This window comes from Chiloscyllium punctatum, chromosome 44 (assembly GCF_047496795.1).
Source record: "Chiloscyllium punctatum isolate Juve2018m chromosome 44, sChiPun1.3, whole genome shotgun sequence".
Classification (NCBI taxonomy): domain Eukaryota; kingdom Metazoa; phylum Chordata; class Chondrichthyes; order Orectolobiformes; family Hemiscylliidae; genus Chiloscyllium; species Chiloscyllium punctatum.
In genome coordinates, this window is record NC_092782.1 from 16,843,491 (window position 1) to 16,870,589 (window position 27,099).

The 27,099-nt window shown below is 42.2% G+C and overlaps 2 protein-coding genes across 2 annotated transcripts in view; one reads left to right on the plus strand and one right to left on the minus strand.

The window, feature by feature from the left end:
- socs2 (suppressor of cytokine signaling 2) overlaps positions 1-27,099 on the plus strand; it is an 80,101-nt gene that overhangs the window by 14,976 nt on the left and 38,026 nt on the right. The window contains exon 2 of the mRNA XM_072562349.1: positions 8,865-9,023. The gene's annotated coding sequence lies outside the window, so the exon portion shown is untranslated. The remainder of the gene's footprint in view (positions 1-8,864; positions 9,024-27,099) is intronic.
- Positions 9,035-21,503, minus strand: mrpl42 (mitochondrial ribosomal protein L42). The gene is made up of 5 exons (XM_072562354.1): positions 21,386-21,503; positions 16,738-16,801; positions 16,570-16,654; positions 12,989-13,152; positions 9,035-9,311 (listed from the first exon to the last, which is right to left on the minus strand). The coding sequence occupies exons 1-5, from the start codon at positions 21,465-21,467 to the stop codon at positions 9,266-9,268; spliced, it is 441 nt and encodes a 146-aa protein (XP_072418455.1). The 5' UTR covers positions 21,468-21,503; the 3' UTR covers positions 9,035-9,265.

Here is a 27,099-nt window from a genome sequence, read left to right on the forward strand (position 1 = left end):
GAATTTGAATTCAATAATCTGGAATTAAGAATCTAATAAGACCATGAAACTGTTATCAACTGATGGAGATTAAAAACCCATATGGTTCACTAGTTCTATTCGGGAAGGAAATCTGCTCTCTTTACCTGGTCTGGTCTACATGTGACCCCAGACCCACAGCAATGTTGTCTGGAGTAACTGGGCAATTAGGGATGGGCAATAAATGCTGGCATCGTCATCGATACTCATATCCTATGAATTAATTAAAAGTAAGTTTAAAATAAAGTAATTTTAGTGTTTTCAAAACAGCAATCAATGAGTCACTTCTGTAATCTTACACAGCGCCCAAAGAGAGCAACATCTCCACCATCACCACATGATGTTACACCATACCTCTCATTTCTAAAATGATACATATCACCAAAATACAAGTTTTCTTTTCAATATTGCTGAAAAGAGTTGCAGAGTCTTTCACCTTGCATTCATTGGGATGTGGAGGTGCCGATGTTGGACTGGGGTGGACAAGGTTAAAAGTCACGCGAGACCAGGTTATAGTCCAACAAGTTTATTTGAAATTACAAGCTATCGAAGCACTGTCCCTTGGTCAGGTTAAGTGAAGAGAGCAACCAAGCACAGGCTTTATAATCAGAAAGACATTACAAAAATGGTGTGAGTGGAGTGTCGATGGGCCAAATGATGGGTCTCTGCAGATGATCAAGAATGTCAGATGGTGTGAGTAAAGTGTCAATAGCTGACTAGTACATAAAGGGATGATTCATAATCTGATTAATTGAGGCTGAGAGATCATTGCAAAAGAAAATGGTGCTGGAGACAAACCAAATGACTGGAATAACATGCTAGGTATAAGATGCCAAACTAAAGTAACAAGTAATCTAAAACTGTACAAAGTAATTAAGGTAGAGAGATCATAACAGGTTATCAAATGTGATGGTGTCAAAACAAGACAGTAAGGAAGATTTTACAGACTTGAGACCAAGGAGAGAAGTCATGGACCTTGTTCATCTCCAGTTTTGGGGTCTTGTATCCTGCTCCCCTTTCATGCTTAACAGCTTCTGTCCAATATCTTTATGATCTGTTTTCATGGTGTAGCACTAATTCCTGTCAATCCTATTATGTCTGCTAACCTTTATTGAGTATGATTGTCACCTAGGAAATTCAATGTCATTGGTCATGTGTTCTGTGGGTCCTCAATGAGCCTCAGATCTCAGACCACACATTTAGCAGGTGTTTCCAGGAGGTGAGAGCAGTCTTTGAGCCCATGATCACTGGTATTCCTTTCTTGGTTTCCTTGTCCATACTTGCTGCTGCTGACATGATGTTCTTGAAGAATCCTGTCCCTTTATACAGAGGATTCATCTGAGCAAGGGTTTCCTTCATTGAGGTCTATGTTGTATTTCTTGTACAATATACAAAACAATACAACACAGAAACAGGCCCTTTGGCCCACCAAGCTTGCACCAATTCCTACTCCTTATTTAGACCGGCTACTTATTGCCATGAGCGGTTTCTATCCCTTTGTTCACCTGCCATTCATGTGTCTTATTAAAATATGCCTAAAAAATTGCTAATGTGTCTGCTTCCACCAGCTCCACTGGCAGTGCATTCTGGGCACAAGTTACCCTCTGTGAGAAAATGTTTCTCCACACCTCTCCCCTGAACCTTCCCCCCTCTCATATTGAATGTCATCTCTTCTAATTGATGCTTCCATTCTGGGGGAAAAAAGCCTCTGATTATCTACCCCCTCTATGCCTCTCATAATTTTGTATACTTCCATCACACTGCTCCTCAGGCTTTGTCTTTCCAGTGAAAACAATCTGAGTTTATCCAACTTCTCCTCATAACTAAAACTCTCTGAACCAGGCAACATTCTGGTAAACCTTCTCTGCACGCTCTCCAAAACATCCACACCTTTCTGGTGGTGTTTGTCTTGAGATAAGCTTCAGAGAGTCCTTGAAGCACCACCTTTGTCTTACTTGGGCTGAACAAAGGAGATTTGCTTTAAGCACATGGTTGGCCCAGTGGAGTTGGCTGTCAATTATCATGGCCTCGATGCTGGTGCTCTTTGCTCCTTCAAGGATGCTGATATTAATATGCCTGTTCTCCCAGCTAATGCAGAGAATCCACCTTAAACAGTATCGATGGTACTTCTCCAGGCCTTTGAAGTGGCACCTATACATAGTCCAAGTTTCAAAGCTATGTAGATGGGTTGGAAGGATCTCTGCCTTATACACAAGGATCCTGCTATCTGCATGGATTTTGCAGTCATTGAAGACTCTCATTATTAGGCAGCCAAAGATGATGCTTGCAGATTGGATGCAATGTTAGATGAGAGGTGGCCCCCCACATTGGTAAATGTTCTATATTTTGGTGGTTTTCTCTGTCAATGCTATAGACCAGAAATTGCCCTGAGACTAGTTGGTAAGGGACTCCAGTCTTCTTGAGGTTGAGGTTAAGATTGAGAGCAATTCTTTCACATTTCCGTAAAGGTGTTAAGTGAGGCTTGAATATTCTCTTCCAAGAAGCAGACATGGCACTGTCATCATTATATTAAAGTTCCACAAGTGACATCAGTGTCCTTTTCGATTTGGACTTCAATTGGTTGAGGTTAAAGGATCTTCCATATTGTTTGTGGGAGAAGGGTTAAATTCCTGTAGGTAGATGTCTTGTATAGGAATGCTGTTGCACATTAGCAGATTCACGGTCCTTGACAGAAGGTAGATAATTGGAGCTGTTCTGGTTTCTTGGAATCTAATCTAATCTTTGAATTCTCTACATCGCCCCACACCAAGTCCCACTGAATAGAATCACAGTTGCTCACTCACTGCAGCCATTTACCTTTCCAGCTTCTCCAATCATTGGCTCATTCTCTCCTGTCTGTGCTGGAAAGGTCAATGAGAAACAGGCTGTGATGGGAGGAGCATGTGAGAAATGATATCTGTGACTGGAGGAGTTTTCACTGTCTGTGTCTCTCAGGACTAGAGTGACCATACTCGAGAGAGGTAATTCTGCTGCCGAAGCCCGGTGATTGGGTCGTCATAGACACGGGGATCCTAGTGATCATTACAATCTGCATTGCAATTTTCCAACCTCTGGGAAACTTGACAATAAACCTTGCTGTTATCCAAAAAATAACTGTTAATCACATTCAATTTCAGGTCACTCAGCCAATTTTGAATCCATGTTACTGTCCCACTTAAACTATGAGTTCTAACTTTACTCACAGGTCTATGGTGAAGCACAGGTCTTTTTAGCAATGGTCTTTTACAAGTCCAGTTATATTACATTACCCTCAGAACTCTTTAAATAAACTGCAAGACCATAATGTGTAGGAGCAGAAGTAGGCCATTCAGCCCATCAAAACCACTCCACCTTTCCATTAGATTATGGCTGATCTGATCATCTTCACTCTAATGTCTTTCTCCCATAACTATACATTTTCTTACAAATCAAATATCTGTCGATCTCAGGCCTGAATATAATAAACAATACACCATTGACAGCGCTCTATGATAAAGAATTCCACAGATTCTTCTATCTCTGATGGAGAAAAAAATATCCTCCTCAAATAGGTGACATTTACTCTGAAATTATGCCCTCTAGTCCCAGACTGACCCACAAAGAGGAAACAACCTTTTTACAAGGCTGCCTCCTGCAACCGTCATCAGTTTAGATACTGACACTTAGGTGGGTAGGTTGGCTAGATTAGAGTATGGCATTTACTGATGAGCACTTCACTGCCATAGCTGACTAAGGATGTAAAGCCCCAGATCACTGTCACGTGAAGGTCAACCAGAGACCTGGCCTCTGCAAAGGCAAGAGAGAACCCAATGGCATTGACAATTGAAGACTTCATCAATATGCATGAACAAACAGAAGAGCAGGAAGTAGATTTGTTGGAGGCACCTCGGCAACTTGACACAAAGATTGTGGGACTGCAGCAATGCTTTTGGGACCCTGATGCCCTGGCTTGTGAGTGTCTAGCTGCTTCCATGTTCTTGTAGATGGCTGTCATGGAGAGCCAGATTCAACAGCCTCAGAGTCTGCTGGATATGTGTAGAGACCTGCACCCTATCACTCTAGTCATTTGTTCTCAACAATAGTGTGACAACGAGCCTTGGCCTCACCCCAGGTTCCCCTTCTTCACAAGGAAACAGTGAAGTGCCAGTGAGTATCTAGCTGGAGGAGGAACTACAGACAGGTTCCCCAGAAGATCCCTCCCACAATGCTCAGAAGATCCATTTCCAGCATGTCTGCCACTCTCAATCCTGTGGGAGCCCTGTACTCTAAGCAGGATACGCTCATTATGTCTGAGACCCCCAATCAGAAACGTCTCTGGGGTCACCCAACATAACCTCCAAGACCAATGGGCTCCATTGTAGGCCAGGCATCACCATCTCAGCTGCAGAACCTGGGATTGCTGTGAGATGTGGTGTCAAAAAAACAGGACCCGTTCTCAGGGCACATAAATGCCATGGGTGTCACATCACTGTGAATACATTCTCACATTTGTAAAATATGTTAGCTTTCATCCATTAACAGAGAGTATCTGTCTAGACACAAACTACAACATTGAAGATACATAGCCCACTCATCCTTAGCTTTACATAATACATGATGGCCCAAAGTATGAAGTGAGCAACTCCCACACCGTGTAGACTATAGATAAATTGCAAGTTATTGCTACTCTGATAATTCGGCTCAGATTTTCTAGATAGCAAAACAATATATACTGTTTCACAACTATTAGTGGATTGATTCTTAATGTTATGTGATGTGTTCAAGAATTCTTGGGCAAGAATTTGAACTTCACACAGTAGGTTAATGCCTAGGGTTCATACAATGGATATTGCTCACAGGTATATTCCAATTCTAGTACAGTATATCGGTGTCTGTCTAATACTATTGCCTTATGAAGGGGTTCATATCACTTGAAATTGAGGCCTCCTCCCTCATCAAAGGAAACACATACCATGCATATTCTGGGTGTGGTCTCAGTCATTTGAAAAGCCATTGCACACTCTTTCTTTACATCACAGTGGTTGCTTCTCAAGCAGAGAGTCTCAGGCTCAGGCTCTTATTTTTAGTGAACACCCAAATGTAAATGTTCCCTTCTTGCTCCCCATTAACTATGTCAGCTTTGTCCATCTAAATCTTTACCTTCCCACTTAACTTCCCCCCCCCCTCCCTTCCCCACCACCCAGCTCTCATGCCAGACTATGAGAAGTAACAACTCAATTTCTGTTAATGCACTCTACCTACAGAATTCAGTATTGAGTCCCACAACCTCACAGCATGACTGTTTACCTCCATTTATATTATACCCCAGTCACCACCCCCGTGTCTCTTGTTTACTTTGGTCTCAGCGGAGTAGACCCATTTTCTCCTTTACACCCCTAGCATTTACTCCTATACTATCACTCTATTACTCCTTTACCACTATGAGAACTTTGTCGTTTGGTTTGGGCACCCACACCATCCGTTCCATTCTCCTCTCCATCTGTCAACAATGATTTTTTAAAAATCAACATTTTCCAACCCCTTTCATTTCTAAAGAGTCATGTTGTACTCGAAATGTTAACTCTGTTGCTGTCTCCATAGATGCGGCCAGACCTACCGTGTTTCTCCAATACTTTCTGACTTTATTTCGGATTTCTAACATCTGCAATATTTTGCTTTAATGTCAGATCTTGTAGTCCACTAATCCTTTCCATCAAAGCCAGTGTGTTGCTCACCATTGGAGAACACCCTCCTCCAGCACCCTCCTTCCCTTTAATGCTTATCACCCCTGCCTCATAATGGAGATACCCTTTTCACAATGATAATCTGCATTTTAGCAGTCTGCCTCCAATCTCTACAATTAAGTTAAAACAAAGAAGTGCAGATGGTGGAGATCTGAAACAAAAACAGAAGTTGCTGGCAAAACTGAGCAGGTCTGGCAGCATCTGTGGGGAGAAGGCACAGTCAATGTTTTGGGCCCAATGACCCCTTATCAGAACAGTTCTGATGGATTCAATGCATTTAAATAATTGAAGATGTGCCATGATGATGCTATGAGGCTGGTATGTCCCTGAGATGTTGGTGCCTGGTCTCCAAGATGGAACTCCAAAGGAGATTAAGCTGAAATTGCCAGGTAACCTGACTTTCACGTTGGGAATTGTCACGATCTAGTTTCTATCCAGCTGATGGTAGAATAGGAAACTGCCTATTAATGATGAGATTAAGTAGTAATGAGGGTGATAATGAACTATAATTGGCCTCTCACCGCTTACTAGCAAGCATCTCATCTCAACATCGAACGCTTCATTAGAAAATTGGACTTTTTAACTTTCAAAGGAAGGCCTCACTGAACATCTCGCCCAATTTTCCCAAACTTTTCACCACAGTCAATGCTATTCAGGGGCTAGGAAGATTCTGCCCTATATCAGTGATTTTGAAAAGGGGACCAATGTATGCTAGTCAAGTTTGATGATGACTTCAAAAAAATTTGGAAAATAGGTTGACAAGAACAGGTAGAGTTTCTGCACAGGGATACATAGGTCAAATGAGTGGGAAAACAATTGGCAAATGTGTATAAATGGATAAATTTTAGCTTGTACACTTTGACACAAAGTATAAAAAAAAGTTTATGGGCACAGTTATATGGAGGAATTTGAATCTGGAGACCACATCCTGAATACTGAGAGCAGTTTTGGTCTCATTTGAAAAAGATGATAATTGCTTTAGAAGTAATTCAGGGATGAGAACAGATGAGAAAATCTTTTTGTAATCTGGGCCTGCAATAAAATTTGAACGTAGATGTGTGTAATTCTTAGATGACCTTACATACAGTTAATAATTTGAAACATGTTATTCTGCATATTCATCTCATAAGAGTAGGGTTATAATGCATAAAATAGTTAACCCTTTCCATGCTAAGGACAATTTCCTTATTATGGATGGGAAAATTGAGTTTCACTCTGGGCTAAATACCACAAGGTACACAGAATCAGTTTAACCAGTCTATGTCAACCTTTATCGTCCTCTATACAAGCATGAACCTCATCCATGATACTTTCTATACCCTTTTATCTCTCTTTTTTTCCCAACTGCTGAATTGACTTGTCCTGGAGTCATAACAAGGTTTATGTTTCAATAACTTATCTGTTTCATGCAGTTAATGCCCTCACAATCTACATCCAAAAAAATACTTCCTCCTGCTCTCTAATCTAAATCTTACATTTAATCTTATAGGTAAATTCCCTTTGTCTAACCACTTAATCAGTGGAAACAACCTGTATATTATACATACCTCATTCACTCTGAAGAGATCTCCGGCTTAATACACTGTCTCCTAAATTATTCCAAAGTTGTTGTTTCCTGTAGCCTATAAGGAATCTCTTCCTCATGCATCAACTGATTGATCTGGTTGGAGTCTCATCTACAGTTCCCTGTTCATATTCTATAATCCCTTGTTAATCAAATATCTAACTCATCCTTGATTGGAAAGCTATGAAGAATGCTTCTGCAATCCCTACCTAGCACTTTTTAAGAAAAATAAACTTCATTCAGTGGATTTGGGTGCTGCTGGTTGTGTCAGTATTTATTGCCCGCACCTAATTGCTCAAAGGGTACTGAAGAGTCAATCACATCGGTCTCCAGACCCAGATCAATCAATAATTGGTGAACAAAACCCACCTTTTGCCATGGTGGGCTTTGAACCACAATGCTACCATCTCCCCTTTATTGCTTTTCTCCAACAATGAACTCTATGACGCAGATAGGAATTGTGCCCTGTCCTGAGTCCTGGAATTGCTATGTACAAACTGTAGTCATCCATCAAAGCCAAGTTTCGAATTCCATGAATACAACAATTTACACATTCATTTGGGCATCAAGTCAATGGATGGAGCATGAAGCCGGCAATTTGTTGCTCAGGAAATGAGCAAAGTGGGATGGTTACATTTCTGATCCCCCAGAATTTCATTAGGCTGCAGTCTGATCTCAGTAGAGAGGCACAGGAGTTCCTTTGCGAGTTATCAGAGGTAAACCTGCCTTCCATATAAAAGCTGACATAAGACTGTTTGCAATGTAGCAGTCACCCTGTTATTGGAGATGTCCAACTTCAAGCATGAAGCCTACTCATCCCTAGATGTTAAAACCAGGCATCACATACATGGTTTTGGCAGTCCCTCCAGAAGGCTGAGAGTACCTTTACCTATTGAATTCCACAAAAAATTTGAATTCACAAGATTGAAATCAAATCCTGTCCATAGAGTGCAAGAACCTGATGAAATGCTGAGGAGTTTAAAATCATTAAAAAATTGCTCACTTAGAGGATGGTGAGAAAACAGACCAAGGACCCGACCACAATTTTGTTTTCATGTATCTGACAATCAGCTCTTTGTTCTTTCCATTTAGAGGAGATAACAAAGAACATAGAAACAGAAGCAGGCACCTCAAACTTGTTCCAACATTCAATCAGATCATGGCTGATGTATAAACTACAGATGGGATCACAGTCAAACAGGAGTATGCATAAAGCAGGACGTTTGAGGCATCAAGTCCAACAACAAAATATAAAACATAGCAAACGTCACAAATGCACAAATGAGTAATTGTTTTGATTTTTTCATGGGATGTGGAAGATACTGGCAAGGCCATCAGTTGATACCCCATCAAGGATGTAATGGTGAACTGCATTCTTGAACCATCACAGTCCATTTGGTGCAGATACAATGACAATGCTGATGGGGACAAAGTTCCAGGGTTTTGACTCAATGACTGAAGGAACGGCGAGATTTATCAAAGTTCGGATGGTTTATGGTTTGATAGGGAACATGCTTGGTCATGGCATTGCCAATTATCCACTGCCTTTATCCTTCCAGATGATGAGGATCACAAGTTTGCAAGGTGGTGCATTATTACAGTGCATCTTGTCAATAGTACACATTGATACCATTGTGCCTTGGCTGTGGAGGGAATGAACGTTTAAAGTGATGGATGGAATGGCAATCAAGTTCTGTCTCATAGTTGACAACAATGAGGTGAGAAAATCTAATTTTAACATTTTATTATGTTAACACAGAACTGCTGACAATAATACATCATATTACCAAACCAGCTCCTTACATTCCTTGGTTTGTAAGGGATCTCAGTCTTGCTAGCGAGACTGTTTTTCCAATTGTCCGAATATGGAACCATAAACACTGACACAGCCAGTGCTGAAACCATTTCTTGTCCAATATAATGCAGCAGTAGCAGAGGCAATTCCAGAGATTAAAGTGTATCATCTGTCTTTTGGGGGATTAGGTTTAATTCTCCGCCTGTGGTACCTTAACATAAAGAGAGAGAAGTTTTAATTCTTTCATGGATCAACAAAATTGCACATGAAATGTGGAACATAAGTTTTGATGCTTCCATTGTTAAACCTTCGCCATTGTAATTCTTTAGATGGAAAAAAACCAAAACTTCCATTAACTGATAAAACAAGTGAGTAGAAGTAAGCACTAAAATAAAACAAAGAACTACGGGTGCTGAAGATCTGGAACAGAAACAAATTGTTGGACAGACTCAGCAGATCTTGCAGCATTGTGGAGAGTTCGCAGAATCAAAGTTTCGAGTCCAGTTCCCTTCTTCAATACAAGTAGATAGATGGCTTTTAATGTGCGAGTATTAAGTTATGAACTTTTGACTAGGATGTTTGGAATGAGTTGCCATAGGAGTGGTCGAAGCTGGTACAATTACAACATTTAAAAGGCATCTGGATGGGTACTTGAGTAGGAAGGGTTTAGAGGGATACACCCTCACAACGTGCAGCCCTTCACTCCCTCTGCTCAATCCCAATCTCACCATCATACCAGGGGATAAAGGGGGTGCAGTGGTAGTTTGGCGCACTGACCTCTACACCGCTGAAGCCAGATGCCAACGCGAAGACACTTCTTCCTACTGCCCCGTCAACCATGACTCCACCCCTCATCACCAAACCATCATCTCCCAGACCACACACAACCTCATCACCTCAGGGGATCTCCCATCCACAGCTTCCAATCTCGTAGTCCGGGAACCCCGCATTGCCCGATTCTACCTCCTTCCCAAGACCCACAAGCCTGACCACCCTGGCCGACCTATCGTCTCTGCCTGCTCCTGCCCCACTGAACTCATCTCCACCTACCTCGACACTGTCCTATCCCTCCTAGTCCAGGAACTCCCCACATATGTTCGAGACACCACCACGCCCTCCACTTCCTCCAAGACTTCCATTTCCCTCGCCCCCACAGCCTCATCGTCACCATGGACATCCAATCCCTCTACACCTCCATCCACCATAACCAGGGCCTCACCCTGGAGTCGTTCAGGGAGAGGTGGGCCCCGCAGGGAGTGGAGTGTATTATTTCCCCGTCCAACTCTATTTTGATTTAGTCCCTACCCTCCCCTCCACTGTTTTGATCACACAGCATTGCCCTGTGGTTTGAAGGGCAGTGCTTGTCACTGGCCACTTGGGTGTTTTTCCTATCTTCCTGGTGGTGGAAATTGAATAAAGATTCGTACACTTTGTGTCTTTCACTGTGTCTCACACCTGCACACACACACCATGGGTGCTGGGGAAAAAATAAGCACTACTGCAGTTAGGCGGTAGTGTGGGGAAAAAAAAAATAACCAGGGCCTCCAAGCCCTCCGTTTCTTCCTCTCCCAACAGCCCCACCAGTACCCTTCCAATGACACTCTCATTCGTTTGGCTGAACTGGTCCTCACTCTTAACAATTTCTCCTTCAAATCCTCCCACCTCCTCCAGACAAAAAGGGTAGCCACGGGCACCCGCATGGGCCCCAGCTATGCCTGTCTCTTTGTCAGCTACGTCAAACTGTCCATCTTCCGTAGTTACACTGGCACCACTCCCCATCTCTTCCTCCGCTACATTGATGACTGCATTGGCACCACCTCGTGCTCCCGCGAGGACGTTGAGCAATTCATCAACTTCACCAACACATTCCACCCTGACCTTAAATTCACCTGGACCATCTCTGACACCTCCCTCCCCTTCCTGGACCTCTCCATCTCCATCAACGACGACCAACTCAACACTGACATTTTTTACAAACCAACCGATTCCCACAGCTACCTGGATTATACCTCTTCCCACCCTACCTCCTGCAAAAGTGATATCCTGTATTCTCAATTCTTCCGCCTCTACTGTATCTGCTCCCAGGAGGACCAGTTCCCCCACAGAACACACCAGATGGCCTCCTTCTTTAAAGATTGTAATTTCCCTTCCCACATGGTTGAAGATGCCCTCCAACGCACCTCCTCCCTGAAACCCCATCCCTCCAACCATAACAAGGACAGAACCCCCCTGGTCCTCACCTTCCACCCTACCAACCTCCGCATAAACCACATCATCCGCTGACATTTCCGCCACCTACAAAAGACCTCGCCATCAGGGATATATTTCCCTCCCCATTCCTATCCACTTTCCACAAAGACCGTTCCCTCTGTGACTACCTAGTCAGGCCCACGCCTCTCACCAACCCAACCTCCCCTCTTGGCACCTTCCCCTACCACTGCAGGAATTGTAAAACCTGCGCCTACACCTCCCTCCTCACCTCCATCCAAGGTCCCAAAGGAGCTTTCCACATCCATTCACCTGCACTTCCAAAAAAATGTCATTTATTGTATCTGTTGCTCCCGATGAATCTCCTTCACTTTGGGGAGACTGGATGCCTTCTCACAAAGCACTTTAGGGAACATCTCTGGGACACCCGCACCAATCAACCACACCGACCTATAGCCGAACATTCCAATTCTCCCCCCCAACTCTGCCGAGGACATGCAGGTCTTGGGCCTCCTCCATCACCACTCGGAGGACGCCTGGAGGAAGAAAGCCTCATCTTCCGCCTCGGAACACTTCAACCCCAGGATGTCAATGTGGACTTCACCAGTTTCCTCATTTCCCCTCCCCCTACCTACCCTACTTCCAACCTACCAGCTCAGCACCATCCTCAAGACCTGTCCTACCTGCCAATCTTCTTTACCACCTATCCGCTCCACTCTCCTCTCTGACCTATCACCTTTATCCCCACCTCCATCCACCTATTGTACTCTTAGCTACCTTCTCCCCAGCCCCACCTCTCTCCCATTTATCTCTCCACCCTGGAGGCAGCCAGCCTCAATCCTGATGAAGGGCTGCTGCCTGAAACGTCAATTTTCCTACTCCTTGAATGCTGCCTGACCTGCTTTGCTTTCTCAGCACACCACTCTAATCTTGACTTAGAGGAATACGAGCCAAATGCTGGTAAATGGGACTAGACTAGTTTATCTGGTTGGCATAGAGGAGTTGGATTGAAGGGTCTGTTTCCATGCTGTACATCTCAATGACTCTATGAGATCAGAACGGCAAGAAGTAATGGAGGAGCAGAGAGACTAAGAGAGCCACTAAAAGCCGATGGACAGATATAAAAATAAAAGCTAATGGAATGTTGGGCTTTATCTCAAGAGAGCTGAAAGTTATTAGTTTTGCACAAAGCTCTGGTTAAACCCCCTGTGGAATACTGCAATTAGGTTTGGACACCACACCCGAGATAGGATATACTATTGAAGATTAATGCATTCAGCCGAATGACACTGGAGCTACAAGGGTGAAAGTTGCAAAGACTTAATTTTCTGTATTTAAGGGAAAAGAAATAAAGAGGTGATACAATTACTGCGTTTAAGATGATTAAGAAATTTGATAGAGTAATTGGAGAGAACCCTATTTCCTTGAAAGGGAAAGTCCAAAACAAAGGAGAATAAATCCATTATAAATCATCTTTATATAAAATAAATGATTCTCACATGTTGTAAAAAGTGCACTACAATCCCGACACAGCTCTGCTCAGATTGAACTAAGGATCAACATTCTACAGGTGAATACAGCTTTAATGTTACATTTGATAAGATTTCAACATCTCTCATAAATACTGAAAGCCAATAACATTGAGTGAATATTCTATGAAGCAGCATGAATGACACTTACTGCCCAACTGGATACCAGCGGTGCTTTGTTGTGTAGAACATTTTACTGAGCTCTTCAATCGTAGGGGCCTGTTTATTACGTAGCACTGCCTTATCCAACCTGGCCTTCAGTACCTGGTCATGGGTCTCCTCTTTATTCTCCACAGGGGAAGGTCGTATTATAGGCTGCGAAACAGAATGCAGATCAAATCTGGAAGCGGCTGTCACCTTAGTTCTAATACTTGGCCGATAAAGGAATAAGTTAAGAATTAATTTCAAGGACTTTATTTTATGTAGGAAAAGAACACAAAATAGAATAATGAACAGTACGAGGAAGTAGGGAAAACCATTATTCAAACACTCCGGCCTCTGTTGATACTCTGCCTTCAGCTTCCTAGCTCCATTGTTAAATTTCCTCCAATTCTTTCCTACTATCATTAGACCATAAGACAAAGGAGCAGAAGTAAACCATTCAGCCCATTAATGTTTCCATCAAATAAGTGGAGCTGCAGGACAAAAAATTTAAAATTCAGTCCAATAAACAACAAACAAAATTATGATTCCTTTTTTGTTTGCAAAATAATCACTGCTTAGATGTCCAACTCTTCAGTAAATTCATTCAATCAAGTGAAACAGACTGGTGGGAGGGAGATCCAGTAGATGTAGTGTACCTGGACTCTCAGAGAGCTTTTGATAAAGTCCCACATAGGAGGTTAGTGAGCAAAATTAGGGCGTATGGTATTGGGGGCAAAATACTAACTTGGATTGTTTCCTGTCAGCCAACCAACTTTCAAAGAGTATTGATAAACGGCTCCATTTCGGAATGGCAGGCAGTGACCAGTGGGGTACCGCAGGGATCAGTGCTGGGACCGCAGCTTTTTACAATATATATTAATGATATAGAAGATAGTATTAGTAATAACATTAGCAAACTTGCTGATGATATTAAGCTGGGTGGCAGGGTGAAATGTAAGGAGGATGTTAGGAGATTACAGGGTGACCTGGACAGGTTAGGTGAGTGGTCAGATGCATGGCAGATGCAGTTTAATGTGGATAAATGTATGGTTATCCACTTTGGTGGCAAGAACAGGAAGGCAGATTACTACCTAAATGGAATCAATTTAGGTAAAGGGGCAGTACAAAGAGATCTGGGTGTTCTTGTACACCAGTCAATGAAGGTAAGCATGCAGGTACAGCAGGTAGTGAAGAAGGCTAATAGCATGCTGGCCTTCATAACAAGAGGGATTGAGTATAGAAGCAAAGAGGTTCTTCTGCAGTTGTACAGGGCCCTGGTGAGACCACACCTCGAGTATTGTATGCAGTTTTGGTCTCCAAATTTGAGGAAAGACATTCTGGCTATTGAGAGAGTGCAGCGTAGGTTCATGAGGTCAATTCCTGGAATGGCGGGACTACCTTACGCTGAAAGACTGGAGCGACTGGGCTTGTATACCCTTGAGTTTAGAAGACTGAGAGGGGATCTGATTGGGGCATAAGATTATTAAAGGATTGGACACTCTGGAGGCAGGAAACATGTTTCCGCTGATGGGTGAGTGCCAAACCAGAGGACACAGCTTAAAAATACAGGATAGACCATTTTAGGACAGAGATGAGGAGAAACTTCTTCACCCAAAGAGTGGTGGCTGTGTGGAATGCTCTGCCCCAGAGGGCAGTGGAGGCCCAGTCTCTGGATTCATTTAAGAAAGAGTTGAATAGAGCTCTCAAGGATAGTGGAATCAAGAGTTATGGAGATAAGGCAGGAACAGGATACTGATTAAGGATGATCAGCCATAATCATATTGAATGGTGGTGCAGGCTCGAAGGGCAGAATGGCCTATTCCTGCACCAATTGTCTATTGGTGAGAATAGACAGCTCAGTTGTCAAAGCTTCAAGGTTCATATAGCTTCCGAATTTTGCATAGAATTAGACTTTAAGATCTGATCACACCTGCTGAAGTGTCTCCTCAGTCTCTCTGCTCCTCTACATTTCCTAACTTCTTGCCACCATTCAATGAGATCATGGTTGACTAAATAATCCTCAACTCCACTTTACTGCCTTTCCTCATTACCCATGATTCTCTTGCTGATTAAAAATCTACCTCAACCTTAATGATCCCAGCCTCAGCAATCTTTTTTGGTGAAGATTTTCACAGATTCACTACCCTCTGAGAGAAGAAATTCCTTATCTGTGTCTTAAATGTGTCACCCCTATTCTGAGATTATGCCCTCTGGTCGTAGATTCTACCCTGTCAAATCCTTAAAAACATGTATGTTAAAATAAGGTCACCTCACATTCTATTTAAGGCAAAGAGTATAGGCCACTACAATGAAGCAACTGACCACTTTTAGATATCCATATATCCTTCCTGGCTGGAGCCCTGGATAGTGCACAATAGCAAATATTCAATTAAGTGTTTAACCAGAGGACAGGAATGTCAAACCTCCCTGTCTTTAACACAAGGTGTAATCATTTCATGCACCAGAAGAAAGGCCATAAGATGCAGGAGCAAAGTAGGTCATTCAGCCCAACAAGTCCACTCTGCCATTCAGTAAGATCATGGCTGATCTGATAATCCTTAACTACTTTCTGTCTTTTCCCCAGACCTTTTATTCCCTTACTGATGAAAAAAATGTATCTCAACCTGTAATACACAATGACGCAGCTTCTCCAATGCTCTGAAGTTCCTCCTCATTTCAGTCTTAAAATGGCGACCTCTTATTCTGAGGTTACGCCATTTGGTTTTACACTCCCCTACAAGGGAAAACAAGCTTTCTGCGTCTGTCCTGTCAAGCCCCTGAACAGTCTTCTAGGTTTCAATACAAATCCCCTCTCGTTCTTCTATATTCCAACCAGTACAGGTCCAATCTACTCAACCTCTCCTCATAAGACAGTCCCTTCATATCAAGGATCAGCTTAGCAAACGTCTGGATTGCCTCCAATGCCAATTCATCCTTCCTTGGGTAAGGGACCCAAAATTGTTCACAATATACCCAACTATGATCTGACCTGTATTTTATATTCCATTCCCTTTAAACTAAAGGCCAACATTCCATCTGCCTTCTGCAATCTCTCCCCATTTAAATAATATTCAGCTCCTTTATTCTTACAGTCAAAATGTGTAATTTCACATTTTCCCACATTATAGTCCATCTACCAGGTTTCGCCCATTCACTTAACCTGCCTGTATCCCACTTTGTGCTATCCTCAGCACCTGGTTTCCTGTCTATCTTTGTGTCATCCAAAAACTTGGCTACAATACATTTACTTTCCTCATCTAAATCATTACTGTAAATATATTGTAAATAACTGAGGCCCCAGGACTATTATACCTTATTACACACCACTAGCTACATCCGAAAATTACTTTTCTTATCTATCGCCCATTAATATTACTGAAGGCTGATTAAAACAATGGGAGAAAATAGATGGAAAATTATTTTGACTTTGGCTCATTATAGGAAAATGAACAGTACATCACCACAATTTAAACTCATTAGGAGTAATTATTGGGTGTCAAGTAATACTGTATCATAAATATACATCACAACATAACTTCTTCAACTTTTCCACAAAAACCCTCAATGTAAGAATCTACAGTGTTCTACCTTGGTGTGTTCATATGGGATGTCCACTGACGGGTGGTAACAAACTATTGTTCGCCCATCTGATGTGATCGCAAGGTCTACTTTACTGTCAAGAGATGAGAGTTGTTTCAGTAAGAATTCAAATGTTGCAATTAATGAATGTGACCAATCAGGAATGTAGTTACTCACCAATTGTAGTCATTGGGAAGAACAGTATATGTAGACCTGTGACAAACACAACTCCAATCTCCACCTACACAAGATAACACAGCTCACAATTAGTCAATTTGCCCATATGGGGCAGCACAGTGGCTCACACTGTTGCCTCACAGTGCCAGGGATCCGGGTTCAATTCCCACCCATCTGTGTGGAGTTTACACATTCTCCCAGTGTCTGTGTGGGTTTCCTCCGAGTGCTCCGGTTTCCTCCCACAATCACAAAGATGTGCAGGTCAGGTGAATTGGCCATGCTAAATTGCCCTTGGTGTTACATGCATTAGTCAGGGGTCAGTACAGGGTAGGGGACGGGGACAGGGACAGGGTCTGGGTGGGTTACTCTTCAGAGGGTCGGTGTGGATTTGTTGATCTGAAGGGCCTGTTTCCATAATGTAGGGAATCTAATCTAAAATTATCAAGATATCTTCATTCAATTTCTTATTGTAAAAATGGATTTTAGTAAAGAAACAAAGTCCTATATTTCTGTAATGGTTTTTAAATACCAAAAGATATCTCGAAACACTTTGCAGCCAATGGGGAGCTTTCAAAATGTAATCCTTGCTGTAGGTAACAAAGTGGGGTTTATGCCCGAAACGTCGACTCTTTTGCTCCTCAGCTGCTGCCTGACCAGCTGTGCTTTTCCAGCGCCACTCTGATCTCTAGCATCTGCAAGTCCTCACTTTCTCCTCGGTAACAAAGCAGCCAATTTCTCCCATAAACAGCAATACAATTATAACCAGATAATCTGTTTTTGTGACATTGATTGAGGGAAAAATATTGGCCAGAATTTTTTTTTATTGGTTGACTCATGGGACATCGGCATCAGTGACTGGCCAGCATTTATTGCCCATCCCTAGTTGCTCTTGAGAAGGTGGTGGTGAGCTGCACCATGTGCTGTAGGTAACCCCACAATGGCATCAGGGAGGGAATTCGAGAATTTTGACCCAAATGATAGTGAAGGAACATCAATATATTTCAGGAAGGTCAGTATGAAGTGAACTTGCAGGTGGTTGTGTTCCCATGTATCTGCTGTCCTTGCCCTTAAGAGATGGAAGTGATTGTGGGTTTGAAAGGTGCTGTCTAAGGATCTTTGGTGAATTTCTGCAATGCATCGTAGAGATAGTCATACTGGTGCTGAGTGTCAGTGGTGGAGAGAGTGGATGTGGTACCTGTCAAGCAGGATGCTTTGTCCTGGATGGTTTCAAACTTCTAGAATGTTGTTGGAGATGCATCCATCCAGGCAATTTTCCCAGCTCTTCTTTGAAATTGTGAAATGGGGTCTTCTGCAATCCAATGAGGGGGCAGGTTGGGCTTTGATTGAACATTTCATTCAAAAGATTCCACATCTGACAGCATCATATCCTTTTGGCACTGTGGAGTTCTGGCCTGGATTTTTGTATGACTCCTGGAGAGGACCTTAATCCGGAACCTTGTATCTCAGACCCAAGACTGTGTCCAACTCAACTACTGCATGGGTCAGAATTACTAAACAAACTTATGTTTCTATTCTACGTATTTATTGATTTTGGATGAGAGGTCACAAAATATTGAGATTTCATAATTCCAATGTTTTAATTTCACTGTATTCTGGAATCCAAATACTGACTGTGTGGAGTTTGCACGTTCTCCCTGTGTCTGCGTGGGTTTCCTCCGGGTGCTCCGGTTTCCTCCCACAGTCCAAAGATGTGCAGGTTAGGTGAATTGGTCATGCTAAATTGCCCATAGTGTTAGGCAAGGGGTAGATGTAGATGTGGGGGTATGGGTGGGTTGCGCTTCGGCGGGGCGGTGTGGACTTGTTGGGCCGAGGGGCCTGTTTCCACACTGTAAGTAATCTAATCTAATGTTATTTTTAGGAAGACCTTTAACTATAATATAAAATGAATATAGATCATACACTAATTTGATTGCACAGGAGGAATAAATGGGTACAATAGTGTAGTGGAAATAACAAAGCAAAGGTCAGGAGCACAAATGCCACTACAAACAGTTTTGGAACAGAACTCAACAAACCAGGTCATCTGTGGGATTACATTGGAAGGGGAAATACCAACTGGTTCACCACTGTCCTTGAGAAAGGGGGTTTTGAACTCATTACTTGCTTTGGCCAACACATGAATTCAGTCCCACACTAGCAGACTAATTCCTGCCACTTTCCAAATTTCTAAAAGAATCATTCTAAGCCCAATAATAATAATTCCCTACCTGCACCATCATCACAAAAAATGGACAAGTAATGTCCTTCCCATCCCATCCCAAACCAATGCCAATACCACAGTTAGGAGTGTAAAATAAAGAATGGTGATGTTGCAGTCTTGTCATTGCTAGTTATTCTAGGTAGATTGAGAACTTAAATTCTGCTGTAATTAAAAATGGCGGATTTTTATTAAAATTCAATTGATGGCCTTTATGGAAGGAAGTCTGTGGTTGGGACCTGATCCAACAATCCAGCTGAGTCTGAGACCTAACAAGTCTTACTGTTCTACCAGCAGTTCAAGAAGGTGGCTTATCACCTTTACAGGGAAATTAGGAGCAGGCAGTAAAAGCCGTTAGCAAGGACTATGTCCTTGAGAATTATTCTGTTTTGTTTTGCAAAAGAGACAAATACCTGATCAAAATTGGTGCTTTGGCAGGGCAAGAAGAAAAGACAAGAAGCAAACAAGAAATTCCATTTGAGAACAGGGCAGAACCAATGACCCTAGTTGGGAGACAGGGCCATTAAAGACTTTATAGACCTGTTATGAGGATGACCCAGGGCAGATGTGAAGGGAGTCCAAGGAGATAGCCGAGGTTTTAAATGGCAACTTTGCATTGATCTTCACAAGGATTGACAGTGTGATAGAAATTGTCAGAGCACGTACTTGCAAAGGTCCTGTCTTGAATGAGGAATTTTAAAATAAAATCAGGTTGCTAACCCTGAGGACATTCATTCAAGGATGCTGAAACAGGTGTGTATTTACTCTGTGCTCCCCTTACTCATATTTACATGTTCAGGGACTTAATTTTACATACTGCATTGGATATCATTGAAGATGCCCAGACTGTGAATCCACAAGGAGAATCCAGACTGGCAGCAGACCAGAGGTTCAACAAATAGGACGAAAAGATGGATTTTATAATCAGTCTGAACATTTAACAGCAAGAGCAAAAACAAAAGAATAAAGGTGAGCAGGAGTGGAAAATCAGAGTGGGGAGTAACGCAGCACATTAATAATGAGCATATATGGGAGAAGGAAACAGAGACCATGCTGAATTCAGAGGAACAATACAAAGAAGCTTGAGTGGAGTATAGACTAGTTAGACAGAATGGCCTGTTTGTGTTGTATGTTCTGAACAATTCTATGCCCGACATGCATGTGACTGAATAGCTGAAGGAACAGTTATTTAAAATTATTCTGCATAGCTTTTAATGGGTGACAACTATCTACAACTCATGATAAATCCAGCTATTTATAAGTCATGGGTACATTATTTCTACTTGACAGAAAATCCATTTTCAATCTATATTTCAGTGCCAAGGACCAAACAAACACCAGCTGTGTTGAAGAAGTTATGTTGAATTTGAAACGTTCTCCCTCTCAGATACCGTTAGGCCTGCTGAGTTTCTCCAAGGCTCTCTGTTTTATTATTGCTTTGGCTATCTGGCTGCAACTACCTTTCAGCATCACAAAGCACTGTCCATGCTGACGAGCCAAGGACTTTTGCCCGAAATGTTGATTTTCTTGCTCCTCAGATGCTGCCTGACCTGTTGTGCTTTTCCAGCACCACTCTAATCTAGACTCGGATTTCCAGCATCTGCAGTCCTCACTTTTTTCTAGTAAGATCAGTCTTGTCACTCACCAGGATGCCCTCTAGCCCCTGGAGTAATGCCCAAGCTATTGGCCATTTACCAGATTAGAGTGGTGCTGAAAAAGCACAGCAGTTCAGGCAGCATCCGAGGAGCAGGAAAAAAAAAATCAACATTTCGGACAATAGCCCTCATTGCCCAATTACTTCTAATTCCAATTCAACTTCATTCCATTCTCTGACCGCCCATTGTATAGTTCAATTCGGATGCCACTTTCCGCTTGGTTGCAAAATTCCACAAGGTAAAAACAATGACTGCAGATGCTGGAAACCAGATTCTGGATTAGTGGTGCTGGAAGAGCACAGCAGTTCAGGCAGCATCCAAGGAGCTTCGATTTCGAACTGAACTGCTGTGCTCTTCCAGCACCACTAATCCAGAAGATGCAAAACTCCACAGTTTATCTTTCTCAGCAGCTCCACGTGCTTGCACAATCCCACCTCAGCCTCTCCCATGATCTCCTCTGTACCCTCACCTCCCACCATCAGTCACTCCTGTCACACTGATCCTGTGGACTGCACTCACTGTCTTTTCAATCTGCCGCATACTCAGGTGGGCAGCGACCCAACAACAGCTGAATATCGCTCCCCAGCCCCTTCCCTCCAATCCATGGGGCCAGGACCCCACAAACTGACTCACACACAGAGGTCACCCCCACCCCCCGTGGGTGGTCACCCCCACCCCCCGTCCCCATGGTAACCCTCAGTCCCTGAGCTCCCCGTGGCCCAGGGAAGGAACCGGAAAAGCCGAGATTTAACCCCCAATCCCCGGGGCTCGGTACCTCTCAGCGTCCGCCCTCCGCCACGGGACAACAAACGGCCGACAACAGCCGTCACCCATCGACCTCCTGCTGCCACCGCCATGTTCGCTTCTACCGGAACCCGGTCCTTCCGCAAAGCGTTCCCCTGGTTGGAAACACGTCAATCCGACCCGGGTTCCGGGAACATCGGTTCCGCTGTAGTGGGGGACGGGAAAGGGAGGGGCACACTGTGTCCTGTCACTGATGGCTTCATGATTAAGGTTTAGAGATAGGAGAATGAAATTAATGTGGAACAGGCTACATTTAGAGGGGAAATGGCTCATTGACTTAAAAGATTGAAAAATAAATACAGAGCCAGTCTCACTGTGGGATCTATTAGGAGGGAAAGGGAAGGGGTAGTAATGGCTGTAATACATCATGACTTATTGATGGTGAAAATACCTTAAATTATGCACGAGGTTCACGCCAGTTATGGTTCTCTGAGGGTCACATAAGCAATAGGTTGTTTGTGATTCGTGGTGAATCCTTTAACAGTGGGCGAAAAGTAAATGGGCAACTGGCCTATACTGACTAATATAAAAGCAAAATGCTGCAGATGTCAGCATGAAATTTGAATGAAACAAACTCTTGTGTTCCAAAAATTTTGTAACCTGAACACTTTCCTCCCAACCAAAAGGCATCAGCTTGCATGATATTGAAATTAATTTTCCTGTTACATGCCATTCTTAAAGTTTATTAACATCTTGTATTTTGTCAAAGTCCTCCTTTATTTACTACACTGACCAATTTGGTGTTGTCTGCAAGTTTTAAAATTGTATTACTTTAAAACTGTACTCCTGATGCCCAATCCTAATGGTTTCTGTAGTTGATTTTTTTTCCCCCTGCAACACTCCTTGTGGAATACCACTTTCCATCTTTTGCGAGCGTGTATTATTACATTTCCCCTATTCTGTGTTTTCTGTTTTAAGAACAGCTAGCTATTCAATCTTCTACGTGTTCTCTGACTACGCATACTCTTACTGCATCATAAGTCTGCAATTCAAAACCTCAACAAAAGCCTTTTGAAATCTTAGTACTGGTTATCCCCATTACTTAATGAGATTGTGGCTGATTGGCATCCTAACTGCATTGATCTAGCTTTTTCTCATATTCTTTATATCTTTGGTTAACAAAGAGCTATCAATCTCAGATTTAAAGTTAATAATTGATCTAGCATCATAGAGTCATGGAATCGTACAGCATGGAAACAGACCCGTTGGTCCAATCAGTCCAAGCCAAACATAATCTTAAACTAAACTAGTCCCACCTGCTCTTAGCCCATATCCCTCCAAACCTTTCCTATTTACATACTTATAGAAATGTCTTTTAAACATTGCAATTGTACCCATATCCACCACTTCCACACACAAATCATCCTTTGTGTAAAAAAATTGCCACTCATGTCTTTTTAAAATCTCTCTCCTCTCACTTTAAAAATGTGCCCTAGTCTTGAAATACGAGGGAACGTCAACCACCATGAACTATATCTATATCCCTCATTATTTTATAAACTTCTATAAAGTCGCCTCTCTACCTCCTATACTCCAGTGAAAAAAATCCCAGCCTATTCAGCAACTGCAGTTTTGTAGTTTGTAGAAAAGAGACAGAATTTCTATCATCATTTGCATGATGAATTGTATCCCAATTTCACCCTGAGAGATCCTACACATTTTTTAGATTCTTCCTCCTCATGCTCGATCCCCTGACGAGTGAAAATAATTTCTCTGTCTCAACCCCTACTTGTTCCTGAAAACTATGATCGAGTCTTCAAAATCCCAGGGTACTGTATTCAGTGCTAATTTGTGTCATGTTGTACTGTGGTAGAACACTGGAAATCATATTGTACTGTGGTAGCCCTGCTTTCCCAGAGACTTTGTAAATGTTAAAAATGGTATCAGAGTGCACAAAGGCTCCAATTTACCTGTTGGATAGACCCAGGTTAACAGAAAACATGGGTCAAGTTTCTGTACTTAAGAAGAACTGTTATTTATAACAATAAATAGGTCCTAAACAGAGTGGAGAAAGTGAGGATTGCAGATACTGGAGACGTCAGTCGAAAAGTGTGGTGCTGAAAAAGCACAGCAGGCCAGGCAGCATTTGAGGAGCAGGAGAATTGATGTTTTGGGCATAAGCCTTTCATCAGGAGTCCTTTTCCTCCTCCTCAGATACTGCCTGATCTGCTGTGCTTTTCCAACGCCACCCTTTTCGACTCTGACTTCTCCAGCACCTGCAGTCCTCACTTTCTCCTTGTTGCTGGAAACCTCACTGAGAAGTCTCTTCCAAGGATGCCCATCTTGAAGAAGTTCTCCTCCTCCCTCCACATGAGCCCTAACTAAAGGTAAACAGCTAGCATATAATTCCACTAGTTTAAACTCTAACCCCCTTCTAAAATCCTCTTCACTCATACACAGTCAGACCAAAAACACTGGTTTATAAAATACTGGAGAAATAGGTCAATCTTCAGGATTCAATGGTGTTCCTTTTGTTTCACAAGGAATCAAAGGACTCAATTTAACAATAAACAGAATTTGATAGAATTTAACACAAACCATGCATATTTCCACATATTGATAATGGATTCCTGCACGTAAATGGAGGGGGATTTGTTATCAATTGTTTTAATAGCTAAATCCAAACATGTTCTATTGAGCTACAGAGGTGAAGAGGAATCAACTGTAGATGTATTACGTTTACTTCTTTCTGTTTGAATTGTATTTATAATGGAGGAAGCTCAGTGGCTGAATGATATAACCTTTGCTCTATATATAGAGATATATAGCATGGAAACAGACCATTTGGTCCAACTTGTCCATGCCAACCAGATATCCTAAATTAATCTAGTCCAATTTGCCAGCACCTCATCCATAAATATCTAAGCCCTTCCTATTCATGTACCCATCCAGATGCCATTTAAATATTGTAATTGTACCAGCCTCCACCACGTCCTCCGACAGCTCATTCCATGCAGGTGTGAAAACGTTGCCCCTTAGGTCCCTTTTAAATCTTTGCCCTCTCACCCTAAACTTATGCCCTCTAGCTCTGGACTCCCCAACCCAGGGAAAAGACCTTGTCTATTTATCCTAACCATGACCCTCATGATTTTATGAACCTCTATCAGAAACCTCAGCCTCCAGTGCTCCAAGGAAAACAGCCCCAGCCTATTCAGCCTCTCCCTTTAGCTCAAACCTCTAACCCTAGCAACATCCTTGTAAATCTTTTGTGAACCCTTTCAAGTTTCACAACATTCATCCGATAGGAGGGAGACCAGAATTGGTCACAATATTTCAATGTCTTGGACAGCCACAACATGATTTCCCAACTCCTATACTCAATGTTCTGACCAATAAAGGAAAGCATACTAAATGCCTTATTCACTATCCTATCTACCTGAAACTCTTCTTTCAAGAAACAGTGAACCTGCACTCCAAGGTCTCTTTGTTCAGCAATATTCTCCAGGACCTTACCATTAAGTATATAAGTTCTGCCCTTATTTGCCTTTCCAAAATGCACCACCTCACATTTATCTAAATTAAACTCTCCTTATGTAAAACTTGAGTGTTCTAGCCGTGAAAGCAAATTACATCCTTTATCCATTTTAGTCAACAAACAGAAATGCAGAAAATAAAGTGATGTAGTCTTTGTCATATGGAATGAATTGAATTGTCTGAAGACTGGTGTCTGTGATAGAGTCATAGAGGTATACAGCACAGAAACAGACCCCTCTGTCAAATCAGTTCATGCGAAACATAATCCCAAACTAATCTAGTCCCACCTGCCTGCTCCTTGTCCATATCCCTCCAAACCTTTCCTATTCATTGTACCTATCTAAGTGTCATCTAAACATTGTAACTGGGGTGAAATACCTCATCCTAGGGAAAATATACACCTACCATTAACTCTATCTATACCTCTCTTGATTTTATAAACCTATATGAGGTCACCATAGGTTGTGATAGATCACTCATTCGGCACTTCTGGCTGAAGACTATTGCGAATGCTTCAGGCTTATTTTTTGTACTAATATTTTGGACTCCCTATCATTGATGATGGGGATATTTGTGAAGTCTTCTCCTACAGAGAGTTGTTTAATTGTCCACCACCATGACTGGATGTGACAGGATGACACAGTTCCAATCTGATTCATTGGTTGTGGAATCATTTAGCTGTGTTCATTAAACATTTCTAATACTGTTTAGCACGCAGATATGAGCTGTAGTTTCATCAGGTTGACATTTCATTTTTAGCTATGACTTGTGCTGCTCCTGGCATGCCCTCCTGCACTCTTAATTGAACCAGAGTTGATCCCCTGGTTTAATGGTAATGGTTGAGTGGGGGATATGCCGGGCCATGAGGTTACAAATTGTGCTGGAGTACAATTCTGCTGCTGTTGATGGTCCACAGCACCTTGTGGAAGCACAGTTTTGAGTCTATTCAGGTTAATATAGTGGTAGTACCACATAACATAATGGTGAATATCTTCAACCTGATTGGATTTCATTTCCCCAAGAACCGTGTGATGGTTACTCCTGCTGCTATGAAATTGTGAGATTTATATGTATGCATTTTGGTGTCATTTGCTGTGAATTTGGGTTCTGGGGTTCTTGCCCATCTCTAGTTGCTCTGGAGATGCTTCTCAAACCTTCTTGAACCTGCAATTTTTGGGAATTCAGAGAATCCAATAATACGGTTATGAAGGAAGTTTCAGTATTTTAACCCAGCAACAGTGAAGGAACAGCGCTTTGGTTCTAAGTCAGGATGGTGTGTGGCTTAGATAGAAACTCACAGGTTGTTGTATTCCCATCATGGGGTGTTGGCTGTGTTTGGAATTGACAATTGGCTTTTGAGGGCAAAACTATAATGCTGATACTTCCAGTGTCATGGACAGATGCATCTGTGACAGGATGATGCTAAATAGGTTTTTCTCTCTTCTTGCTTCTCTTACCGCTTGCTATAAACCAGTCTAGCAGTTATTTCCTTTTGCCTCATCCAGGTAGATCAGTGACACTCCAGAGCCACTCTTGGTGATGGACATTGAAGTCACTTACACAGAGTACATCTTGTACCCTTGATACCCTCAGTGCTTCAGTGTCTTGTTGAAGATCTTTTGAAAACCCAAATATATTACATCTACTACATTACCTTTATCTTCCATTTCCATTCAGTCTTCAAAGAATTTGATGTATTTAATCAAGTTTGGTATTTGCTTTGAATGTGTGCTGATTACTCTTTATTGTATTTTCGGTTCCTTGACATTTTTCCATTACCTCTTTGTATAAGAAGTCCATTATGTTTCCTGTTGATGCTAGGATCATTTTTCTTTTTGGGATACTGGTGCTACTGGCTGAAACAGCATTCTAGTTGCTTTGGAGATGCTTTTCAAACATTCTTAAACTCTTGCAATCTTTGGTATGCAGACAATCCCACAATCCTGTTATGAAGGGAGTTCCAGCAACAGTGAAGGAACAGCGATATAGTTCCAAGTCAGGATGGTGTGTGACTTAGATAGAAACTCGCAAGTTGTTGTTTTCCCATCATCTGCTGCTTTTGTCCCTCTTGATGGTAGAGTTTACGAGTTTGGAATATGTTGTTGGAGGAGTCTTATTGAGTTACTGCAGTGCATGATCTAAAGTCCCCTGGAATTGCTCTACATTCCTTTTTACATATGGAAATTGTGTTAATCTTCTGGCACCAATCCC